At 39.3% G+C, this 12,334-nt stretch overlaps 1 protein-coding gene across 9 annotated transcripts in view; it reads left to right on the plus strand.

The window, feature by feature from the left end:
- SLC25A27 (solute carrier family 25 member 27) overlaps positions 1-12,334 on the plus strand; it is a 31,399-nt gene that overhangs the window by 17,956 nt on the left and 1,109 nt on the right. For 4 of the 9 annotated variants that reach the window (XM_019830680.3, XM_019830679.3, XM_019830681.3 and 1 more), the window contains exons 7-8: positions 2,718-2,810; positions 3,442-10,401. In XM_019830680.3, the coding sequence (XP_019686239.2) occupies positions 2,718-2,810; positions 3,442-3,733 (385 nt within the window). In that variant the 3' untranslated portion in view covers positions 3,734-10,401. The other 5 variants (XM_006931783.5, XM_003986215.6, XM_006931784.5 and 2 more) reach the window with 5 other exon arrangements.

The following is a 12,334-nucleotide window of genomic DNA, read 5'->3' on the forward strand; positions in this document are numbered from 1 at the left end:
GGGAGGGAGGGGGAGAGAGAGAGAGAGAGAGAGAAGAAGGAAAGGGAATCCCAAGCAGGCTCTGATCAGGCTCTGCTTTCTGACCAAAGTGGGGCTCAGTCTCAAGAACCATGAGATCACGACCTGAGCCGAAACCAAGAGCTGGACTCTTACCTGACTGAACCACCCAGGCATGCCTTCTTTCTTCTTTTCAAATCATGAGGCTATTGAGAGGTAAAACTGGCTAGTTTACTCTCTGTGAAGATGATACATGAGCATGATTATTTAGTTCATCCTTGAGAGGATCACTTTCTCTGAAACAGTGCTGATGGAATATCTGACACTGGTCTTGCAGATAGCCATTGGGCCTTCTGGAGAAGACTCACCCGGTCACTTTCTGTCCATTATCACTTCAGCTGTGGCCTGGGCTTCATTTGGGGGTATTACTAGCAAGGAGCGATAAAGGCCAATAGCAAAAAGCAGCGACGTCCATTTCAGTGCAAGTAGCTTGAGCAAAATCCATGTTCCTTTTATTGCCCTATCTTTTCATTTTGACCCTAGATACCATCTTATTTGAGGCCTCTTTAACACATTATTTGCTCTTTCAATGTTTATTTTTTTAAAGAAGTCTAGCCAAAGCACACTATATCCTTAGGTGTTAGTTAAGATTTTCTGTGTGAAAATATGAAGGTGTATTAAAATTGATGGTATTAAGCTTTCAAAGAATCTGAACTAATAGGAAAGACTATGAAAAGAGCAGTTGTGTACACCTACTGGAAAGCATATGGTGAAACAAGAGCTCTTCCCACATAGACAGTGGCTGTTATGTGGACAGAGACGCAAGAGAGTTATTAGGTCATTTGCTGTAGCATATGAAATAGGCTGTATGTACATGACATACAGTTGGGTCATTTGCTGTAATATGAAATAGGCTCTATGATTTCCTTCTCTCGAATTCAAGTATTTCTAAAGTAATTTTCTCCTTTGAATTATAAATCCCGGCTGGAAAGAGGGAGACAGAGTCTGGGTACTTCCTAGAGTGAGAGAGAGTATGAAGATTCCTAAGGTAGCTTCAACTTCCTGCCATAGAGCCTGCAGAGATTTCAAAAGCCTTGGCACAGAAGCCAGTGGTCCCTGTCTTTGTGAGGTATTTGATGTCCTGGAAGGACCTGAAAGTTTTCCACGGTTTGCCTTTCCAGCTTTCCATTGGCTGTTTATGTTTATAAGCCGTTATGCTTACTGCCAGGATCCCAGTCTGCAGATTCGACTTCTGGGACATGGGACTTCCATTCTCTATGACTCAGGTCAACCACCCTTTTACTCATCATCTGTCTTTCTCATGGAAAAGTTTCAAGAAGTTCGTGGGTTTTCAGTGTGTGGATGCTCATGCTCTGTAATTGCCTCTCATGCCCACATATATAATGAACTGCTAGTGGTTTCTTCACTTCTCAGTCTCTTGATTAACTTCTCAGTATCTTCTCAGAATCTTGATTTACTCTGCAGTAGGCTGACCACATCCATTTTGTCTTTTCTGAGTAACTGACATGCCATTTTCAAGAAGGAGTGATTAGCCTTGGTGGATAAAGGAAGAAGGGATAAGCCTAAACTTCCTAGCCCTTATGCCTGAACATAGATTCAAGGAAAAACAGGAATTTTCCTACTAGATGGGGGTGCGGGACATTCCAAATGGAAGAACTGAAGACACGGAGGTGTTACATAGTATGGGGAGTAGAGAGAACTACACTTAGTTATGTTAGAGCATAATGGGCAAAGAGGGATGTGATTTTGGAGTAATGTGTGCGGCAGCCAGTGTAGAAGCTAAATCAGGTAATAGGGAACGAGTCTTAGATGCCTCTAAGTAGGGAAAAATGACATAGTTAGACTTGTATTTTAGAAAGATCCTTTAGGCTGGCGGGAAAAGGTAAGGTTATTATATTCAAATCAAACAGCTTAGTGAAGTGAGGCTTAAACAGCGGTCAGAGTGAACTTTTTCTTATTTGTTAACTATTAACCAAAGTAGGTGATTCCCTTGCTTCCGATCCTCTCGATGACTTCCTTTCATATCTAGGATAAAATCAGACTCCTTAAATAACCTTCATGGGCTGATCTCTGCCTGCTTCTTTAGTCTTCCACATGGCTGGCCTCCCTCCTTCAGGACGCCATAGCCATGCTGGCCGCCTTCTGGCCGTTAAGCACACCAAGGGCACTTTCTGACTCACGGCTTCTCCTGGGCTGTTCCTCTTGCCCACAACATTCTTCCTCCGTGTCTTCACACGGATGCTTCTCACCATTCAGGTCTCGGTTCTGCTGCTGCCCCAGAGCCTCTCCCCGGCTGCCTGTCACCCAGTTACTCCCTAGCACACTGTCCCATTTTGGTTTTTTTTTTTTTTTTTTCATTGCACTTACCTGCATCTGAAATTATTCATTTCCTCTCTGCCCCTTCCCAACTAAGTGCCTCAGGGACAGGACCGGGTGTGTCTTCCCCACTGCCTAGAAGAGTGCCTGCCACCAGCAGGGGTTCCGTGTATACTTGTTGACTGGACATTATTTTTAGTTTTTCTTTTTTCTGCCTCTTTAGTGAATTCATTAAGCATTGACTTTAAGGTAAACTAAGATCATTATGAAGAATAATACAATGATACATACATTCTTTCTGTCTACATATCAAATTTCCCTTTCTCAAAATTTAGAAACCCCTATGTTTATTATCTTTCAAATTCGTTTCTTTGTATTTACAGTTTATGTTCTGGCCTGGTAGCTTCTATTCTGGGAACACCTGCTGATGTCATCAAAAGCCGAATAATGAATCAACCACGAGATAAACAAGGAAGGTAGATAGAAAGTCTTCGCTATTCATGTGTTCGAATGTCTGTAATAATAATGTTTCTTTAAGATGTTTCCCTGCATTTATTCTTGTTAGAAATGAATACGTGTGTTCGTGTGTTCAACCAGCAAACTGTTTGTATGTAATTACTTGCTCTTTGTCTGATGGAAAAGTACTGTGCATTTGAGGATATAAACTAATTTAATGATCATATTATTTAGACACAAGGTATTTATTGTGATTTTATTGTTTTCAAAGAGTTTATGAAAATATACTCTGCTGAGAATTTACAGAGCACTTTCTTCAGAAGCTTATGACTTACAGGTAACACGGAGAATTTGATTTGATATAAAACACTATATTCTCTCTGGAAGAGATCAGGTAGAGCGAATTCTAAGTATAAGACTAAGGGTGGGATGAATCAGAAGAGTCAGCCTTAGACATCTAAAGAAAATACCTTTAAACTCAAAAGAGGTGATTTATATATACTGAACTACAAATATTATTTGTTCTAAGCTAGCAGAAAATATTTAAGTTTCATTAGAGTAAGTTTGCTTAGACTATTTTTTATTTATGTTTTCTTTACACATCCATTTACACACAAGAAATTTAGTAGAACTGTCTTCTTTCCTTTTTAGGGGACTTTTGTATAAATCATCAACTGACTGCTTGATTCAGGCTGTTCAAGGAGAAGGATTCATGAGTCTATATAAAGGCTTTTTACCATCTTGGCTGAGAATGGTAACGTCAGGTTTTTCCTCTGTTTTTGTTTTCTTTGTACTTAAATTGCTTTTAATCTGTAAATATTTTCCCCTTTCTCTTTTGGTTTTTAGCATGGCTCTGCCCCCAAACCACAATTCTTTCTCTTTTTTATATCTTTTTTTGTTTTCTTTTTACCTCTCCTCAGAGTCCTGTTACCTTTCTTGGTAGAATAAAGTAAAATAATTCAGTTACATCCAGAAATAAATAAGTTGATATTCTGTTGTTATACAGCCAGAGGAGAGGGTTTTTCTGCAATTTAAAAACCTTTAGTGGTCTGTTTAGTCAAAGTACTGTAGTTTGGGACAGGTATAAAGATTTTATGCTAGAGACCATTCCTATGGAAATGTTACTGTTTCAAACAAATTTTTGTTACTTTGATGGCAAATGTTGCATTATCCATTAATACTTATCACCACAAAGCTCTGCTTAGTAAGAAAGCCTTATGTCATTTTTATTAGGTCTGGATGTTATTTTTTATGGAGGTGAACAAAGATGTAGTGTGAGACTTATTCAAGTAACAACATATATAATAAACACAGGGTACTCAAGGACTTTGTAAGTTGGAACATATTTGCAAGACTGAGTCGTGCATTTAGAAATTCAAACAATCAATACTTTATACAGTATGATAATATTAATTGAGCACCTACTCCATGCAAAGCCCTGTACTCAATGCCTGGTTTGGGGGGATGAACAGAAGAGTCTCACCCCCTGCTCTAGTGCCAGAGCTGCTGGTTTGATAAGGCCAAACACTGAATAAAAAACTGGAAGTGATGAGTGGTAGAGGAAAAGTGCAAGGTGCTATGGCAATATATAGCAAGGGCATACAGCCTAGGCCTGGAGATTAAGAATACCTCCATGGACAATGGACTTTAGAATTGAGTTTTGAAGAATGGGTAGGACTTAGCCAGGTAAAAAAGAGCAGAGAAAACATTCTAGGTAGAGGGAATCATTGGAATGGACAGAGAACACGAGGAGTTCGAGGAACTGAAGGAAACCCAGCCGGCCGAGGCATGAAGACATGGAGGAGAGAGGTACAAGGTGAGGCCAGAGAGAGGCAGAGATCAGTGTGGGAAGGGTCATAGGACCCATAAGAGTGAGGGGCACCGGCTTGATGATACGTGTATTTTTAAAAAGATCATTCCAGCTGCCATGTGGATTAGAGAAAGGCCAGGAACAGTAGTAGATGAGACATAATGATAGTGCGGACTAGAGTACCACAATGGGGAAAGAAAAAGATAGATGTACAAAATAATTTAGGAGAAAGCAGGGAGCTGGAAGCATGACAAGCATGACTGGATGAGGAGGGGAAAATGGTCAAAGAAGGCAAGAAATGATGGGTTTCATTCCCAGATTCCCAACCTGAGCAACGGATGATGTAATATCCTAACACGGAGATCATTTGTAGGGATGATTTCATGGTAGAAAAACAAGTTTAACTCTAGATTTGTTAAGTTTTGAATACTCATAGGATATCTAAGAACAGAGGTTTAGATAACTAGCTTTGTATATTGATCTGGATCTTACAGAAAATACGGGGATGGAGATTTAGAGGGGAGCACTGTCTACATATAGATGGGAATTGAAGCTCTGAGAATAAGTGACATCACCAAGCAATAGTAGGTATCTATTAACATAGATTTAATAGCCAAAGCCCTGGGCAATAGCTGGTCCAAAAGTGTACCCAAGTGTAAAACCTTATTTTGATTGTCTAGATTATATCTTGAAATTATCTCAAATCTATGGATGTTTCTTAATGGAAAGGAGGATTTTGATTTGGCCTGCCATGAACCAGGCACTATCGTAAGTGCTGGTAGCCCTAGGGAATAAGTTTTTTGCCTGAGAGGAGCTTATAATGTGGTGGAAAATGTAGACATGTAAATAGTGAAAATTACAGAAATAATAAAGTTAACATTATTAAATCACTTGGTTAGAGCACCAACACCGTGCTCATCATTTTCACGGATTAACTCACTGAATTCTCCCAACAATCTCTTCAGTAGGTTATTGTGATTTCTCTCTTAGAGAGGAGTAACAAAAGCTTAGAGTATAAAGACCTCAGCCAGGCTAGGTAGTTATCAATTAGTGGCATCAGGGAGGCAAACCCAGCAAGTCTGACTCCAGAAGACATGGTCTTACTAAGCAGTTTGTATTACTGCTCTACTAGTGGTATAAAGAAAATGTGTTGGGAACACGGGTAGTGAAGTAAACATGGCTCTGACTGTTTGGGAAGGCACAAAAGTCTTCTGCAGAGGCACGTTTGATCCGAGCTTTGAAAGATCAGTAGGCATTTATCAAGAAAAGCAGTATGCGCCTAGGGATCAACTCATGCGTGGACCCAGTAGGTTGGGGCAACTGCAGAAAATTCGGTGTAGCTAGAGAATAGGTCCTCAGGGGAGACGTGGTGGGACAGAATTCTAGAGAAGTACCTATGGACTGGGTTATAAAAGGACCTTACTGGGGTCAGTTTGCTGGTTTAGGGAAAACCCCGGAGCAAGCAAGCAGCTGTTTAATCATGGGAGGAAAGTACTCAGGTTTGTTTGGGGACAGGACTACTTTGGCAGCAATATAGAAGATACATTTAAAGCCAGGACCCAAGAAAGGAAGTTTTATCCGCGCTCTATCCTGGAGATGATTGTAAAAAATGGAGCAAAGGTATATTCTAGAGACATATATGGTTAACTCCACAGGACTTAACTGACTCTATGTAAAAGGTGGGGAGGGAACAAAGGAAATGGGACTTTTGGATGTCTAGTGTGGGAGACTGTGAGGATGGTGAGGCCATTGGTGAAAAAATCAGGGGCAGGAGGCGTGAGGGCAGGGAGAATATCCAAGTCCAAAGGAATACCGAGACCACTGAATCTGACCCATTCTCTTTATGCGTGAGACTCAGGGAATATAAATGAGAAAAAAAGAGTACTTCACATAGGACAGGCACTGTGCGAAGTCTTCGAGAACCTAGTAAAACAGGTGGTGTTATCCTCATTTTTCAGATGAGAAAAACATGGCTCAAAGGATGAGACGCTTGCCCAAGTTCATTTAGCTGGTATGTGGCAGAGCTGGGAACTAGCTGTGCGTCTGTTCAGCTCTGAAGCCATGCTCCTAGCTCATACAGTGTAGTGAATCTCTCAAGATCCTGCAGGTAGCTATGGAAGTCGTCAGGGGAAAGAGACAATGCGTGCTGATAGAGAGATGTTCCCCAAACAGCTGGCTAACCAGCAGAGATCTCCAGGGTGGCACTGCCTTGTTGGTCTGCCACAGTGCAGGACCCTGAGCTTAGAAACCTGACTCATGAAACCTGCAAGTAAATTGGCCTTGCAAATACAGATTCCCTTCGACCGTACTCGTTGAAACTGACGATCAGACCACGGCACTGGCCCCTTCACACTGAGAAACACACTTGGCAAGTGATCGAGACGCTGAAGTCCTTTGGACAGTGTGCTTCCTAAATTCAAGCTGTACGTGAAGGCAGGTCACAATCAGGAGGCTGCTTGCTGCACACAGAAAGATAACAGGAAGAGCTTATTTGTAATCTTAGTATTTAAGAATATCAACCCAAGAGCCCTTATGTGTTCAGCCCCACAGTGAAAGGCATGGAGAAGGACTCTTTTGAGCAGTCACAGCAATAGCCAGACTAGAGCAGACCACATGGGTTCATATTCACTTGGATTCTTTACGGCAGTATAACTATACTGGTGAAGAAAAACCAAGTGCACATGCACCACCTACATGTGATCCTGTGCAGACGCTCCAAGGATCCCATCTATGTAGTACCCCTGTTAGTGGCTGTATGCTCTCCCTGTCCAACTCCCATTCAGAGGCCAGCTAAACTCCAGCCCAGGCCCTTCCACTACGTGAAAGCAGTATGGCCTTGCTTTGCTCAATCCCTAATTAATATTTCTTTCATTCGCATACAGAAGTCTGATTACCAGAACAGTTAGGAATGATTATATAATATGTCCAGTCTTAACCAAGACCTCTAATTCCTTGATCTGATTGCAATTATATCCATGGCTCACTTGATTTTTGTTGTCACAAGAATATGATATCGTCATGGCTTCACCTTCTTTATTTTGTGTCCGTCTTCACACATTTAATTAATCAAGATGTGTTCTCCTAAGCCCACTGGTAAAGTCTCCGTCTCCCATATAACATACTCCGTATTTCTAAACACGTGACCTAAATATTGCTTCACAAAGTGTCTAACCAAATGCATTTTATAGTCTAATTGCTCAGGCTTCTATTTTGATTCTAGTGTGATAGTTTTTCTCTGATCTATATTACCTATAACCTATGAACTAAACCATACAGGAACTGGATCCAAGATACTCTTTCCCTGACGATTCCTTCCAGTGTTTCCTCTGTGATTTCCTTCCACGTTTATATCTTCTATTGTTGAATAACCCCCTTCCCTTTAATTCCTTTTGACACAGTTATATCAAGATAGGCATGTCTCCCTGAGCTGGAAGCTCTTTTCTCTCTTTAATGGGAATTTTTCTATCCACTTTGTGAGAGATCAGGTGTTGAGTTTATGGTTTACATCTCAGGGGCTAATCTTCTGTCTTCAGTTTCAAGTTCTCAAATGTCTCCTTGTCCATCTCCACACAGAAAGTACACACAGAAGAGCCCAGCCTAGAATTCAGGCATGGCGAGTCCTAGCCTTTTAGCTAGTAATGGTTCAGTGAAAAGAACCCTAGAATGGAAGCCAGAAGCCTGTAGTCTAGCTCTATCATATGTTACTAGGTATTTGATTGCCAAGCCTCAGTGCCCTCATCTGTAAAATAGGGGTGTCAATACCTTTCCTTTCTATTGTAAATTGTTCAGAGAAATCTATGAAAAATAAGATATGAAAATGTTTTGTCAATTATAAAGTGCTCTTTAAAGGTGAAATACCAAAATATTTGTTTGCAGCCTAAGTGGATTCAAAATGACTTCGTCATTCAAAGATGTATATGCGTATATGTAGAATATTCATAATCGCTTTGAAATATGCACTAACTTCTTTGGTTAATCTTTCAGACCCCTTGGTCACTGGTGTTCTGGCTTACTTATGAAAAAATCAGAGAGATGAGTGGAGTCAGTCCATTTTAAGCCCTTAAAGATGCAGCCCTTAAAGATACAGTGTTCAGTATCATTGAAATATGGGCACCTACAACACACACCCCTATTATTTCTACCTCTTTAGGAAGACACTGTACTCCACAGAGACTGTGATTTATAGGGGGCAGCACTTTATTTTTCTCTGGAAACCCAAGTTCTCTTTGACTCCTCTTTTTGTTCAAAAGCAATCTGGTTGGATTACACAAGGCCACCCAGTGAGACCCAGCACAGAATTTTCAAGAAGATTGAATCCTGAGCACTTCCCTTGGGCCAGAAGATTTGACCTTTGAGATGCTATTCTGTGCTGAGGAGCCTACTTAGAAAAGTGCCACAAGGGGGCATCTCAGACCTGAAGTAGACAATAGGAATGTGGAAGAATACATACATACTTAGTGATTAAGAAATACATTGAAACTGTTGTATTTTCAGCTGAAACTCGGGGATTCATTGTTGTTGTTAACATGCACATACTGTAAATTAAAGGGAGGTGACTGAAAATTCATGAATAAACATTTTGAGTCTCCCTAGTGGTGACGGAAGTTGATGTACCTTTTCTCGCCAAGAGGACCAAAAAACGTCAATTTGACATGATGTTTGGATTTCAAGGAAAGAAGCTCCCTTCTGTCTGTGTCCCATCTTTAGTTAGATCTGTGTTACTGGTCAGCACTCCACTGCACACGCTTAGGACTTCCTGCCAGCCACAGACCGAGTCTTGATGAAAGCAGAGAAGAGTGTTTGCTTCGTTACATATGCCATTGCGACCAGAGTTTGCTGCTTGCTCCTGAGAATCTCGATATATAAGAACATGCAACTTGTTTGATTAACGCTTAAGCGGACAGCTTAAGTTGCTTGAGTTGCTTAAGCTTAAGTTGCTTTTCATAAAGCAACTTGTTATTATCATTATCAGCCTTTGAATTTTAAACTGTGGCATTTTAAAAGCAAGGCTGAGATGATGTCAGCCACTTTTGACAAGCATCCTTTCTTATCTTCCCTTCCTTAACACTAAGGGCCCGAAGGAGAGATAACTAAGGAAACATACTGAAGCCGTCTCTGGCCTGAACCTTACTCCATTTTGACAAAGCTTCCTGCCTAGTGAGAAGTATAAATTGCCTGTGATATACGGTTATGTCTCTAATTATCAGATCAAACCCTTTTTCTTACTTTAGAAAGGTGAGAGATTTCTTCAGATTGACCTGTATACCACCTGCTCCCACACCCACAGACAGTGGGCATTTCTGGATAGATGGATACAGTTGTAGGTAGAGGCTATAACTCTCAACGTAGGAAAACTCAAAATGCTTAGACCCAAGAAAGACAGTGGAGTTGACCAAACAGAATTTGTTGTCCATGGGTGTCATCACCCATGGACATGGGTGATGTTGAACCACAAAAAAAAAAGTTTACAAGTGCTCTGTGGTTGCACTAATGTATAATCACTGCCATTTAAAAGAGGATGTATACTTTAAATATATATTTTAATGTGATGTATGAATATGCAGTGGCTTATTGTTTTTCTATGAAATTTTCAGATTGTGGAGTTTAATCAGAATCTGTTGGTGGTCTACTTTTCCATTGCATCTGTCAATCTGTGTGAATTGAGTTGTTAAATATATTTAAAATAATATTGTGTTCTTAAATTCCCAAGTGTTCTGCATTGGGACCACTTTGGGGGACTCTTGGGTTTTCATGTTTTATAACTTTTAAAATTAAGTAAAGACTGGATCAAAATATGCAAACTGGACCATGAAAAGTTTGTTTAGCTTTATTCTTTGAGGGGCTTGGGGGTAAAAACACTGCTTAAGTACTGAGTACTATTCCTTGATCTCTGGATTCAACATGAATAATTGGAATTTTTAAACCTGAAGTGACTCCTTGGGATCATCTGGTTTAACCTTCTCATTTTACATGTTGTGAAACAGAGGGCCAGAGAAGTAGAGATGTTCATGCTCATAGGTCACTTGATGGCAGAGCCTGGATAAAAATACAGATCTCCTAATTATTATTATAATTGGCAGTTATTATATTCTAATTAGGTATACAGCAAATGCCTTATGTTATCTTCACAACAACCCAGTCCAGTGCTCTTGAATCTTCTAAAAGTAGATTTTTCTTTACGGCATTTTTTTTTTTTTGTCTCGTACATTTTAAATAAGTTTGAATGGTCTTTAATCCAAATTTTAGAATGGAGTCGCCATGCCTTATCTCGAGCATTAAGACCCTCCATAATCTGACCAAATCCTTTATATCCAACACATATGTCTCTTCCCATTTCATACTTTTCCAGTGAAGTCATTTTCATTAATGTATCTTGGAATTTCACTTTATTTTTACCAACTTGAAATCATCTTGATCTGCTTCAAAATAATCCACAGTAAATAAAAAGGAATTAAAATTTCAGTAAAGATGTAACCATTTCAATCTCACTTTCTTCTACTACTACTGTATGTAGTATTTTTCTTCAGTATTGATAATAACTAACATTTAAGTTTGTTTTGCTTCTAGCTTCCGCATTTTTCTCTTCCCAAATGATTTTCTCTCATTGAAAAATATATAGCGATTGTTAGTTACATACAATTCTTTGTTCTTTATACATATAAGTGAATTAGCATATATATCTAAATAGAGATAACATTACTGAAATTTGCTTTCAGTAAGGAATAAAGTATCTATCAAGTGCTCCAAATCCTATTTGATTATAAGCCACTAGTGGTGGGACCATGTCTTATTTTTATATACGTCTTTATGCTCATTGGCAGCATTTCTTTGCTGTGAGGTACTCAACAATTTTTTTTTTTACAGCTACAGATAACATAAATCAATTAATTTTGTCTTCATTATGTTAAGAATGTCTATCATAAGACTAGTCTGAAATTTCTTTCACTTCGCTAAGAAAAAAAGGAAAATTCAGGGAGATTTTAAATGTAAAAAAATGCTATTCTGCCATCATCTTCAATTTTTTAACCACAACATTTATTTACAGTCAAAATAGTTATACATGTTCTTTTCTGTTTGTGAAAACAGATTACCTCCACTGGAAAAAAAAATGTGTATTTTAATACACGAGGGTTAAAAATTGGGTGGGAGGAGGGAAGTATTCAATTCTCTTCTCCTCAGTTAAACTAGGATTCTTTAAAAATGATTACCAAACAAATATATGTTATTATTAAATGCCAGGTAATGTGGAGGAATGATTGAGCTTGAATTCTAAAGACCTTTATCCAACTCAGGTTCTACTTATGACAAAGTAGTATAACTAGATTAAGTCCGTTCACTTCTCTTGATTTCCATTCCTTTATAAGATGAAGTGCTGGAACTCTAGAATCTTCTAGAATCTTAACTTGCACATACTTGAAGGGGGCCATTATATTGATGTCATGTGGAAAAAAAAACGAGATTAAAAATTTGTTGGGATTTGCTTTTTCCTGAATTTGATTAACTTCTCATATTTCAAGCTTGGTTAAGGTTTACCCAGACCTTAAAGTACAATACAAATTTTTATATTGATGGCCTGCGTCACAGGAAAATCCTCCCTCACAGAGTGGCAGACTCTTCTTCCTTTAAGCAATTCTGGACACGTCACTCTACGTTCTTACCTTCAGCTGCTCCTCATACACACATAATAAAGGCACAAATCTTTAAAACCACGTCCGAGCCCCTCTCAATCTGACT

Source organism: Felis catus, chromosome B2 (assembly GCF_018350175.1).
Source record: "Felis catus isolate Fca126 chromosome B2, F.catus_Fca126_mat1.0, whole genome shotgun sequence".
Taxonomy (NCBI): domain Eukaryota; kingdom Metazoa; phylum Chordata; class Mammalia; order Carnivora; family Felidae; genus Felis; species Felis catus.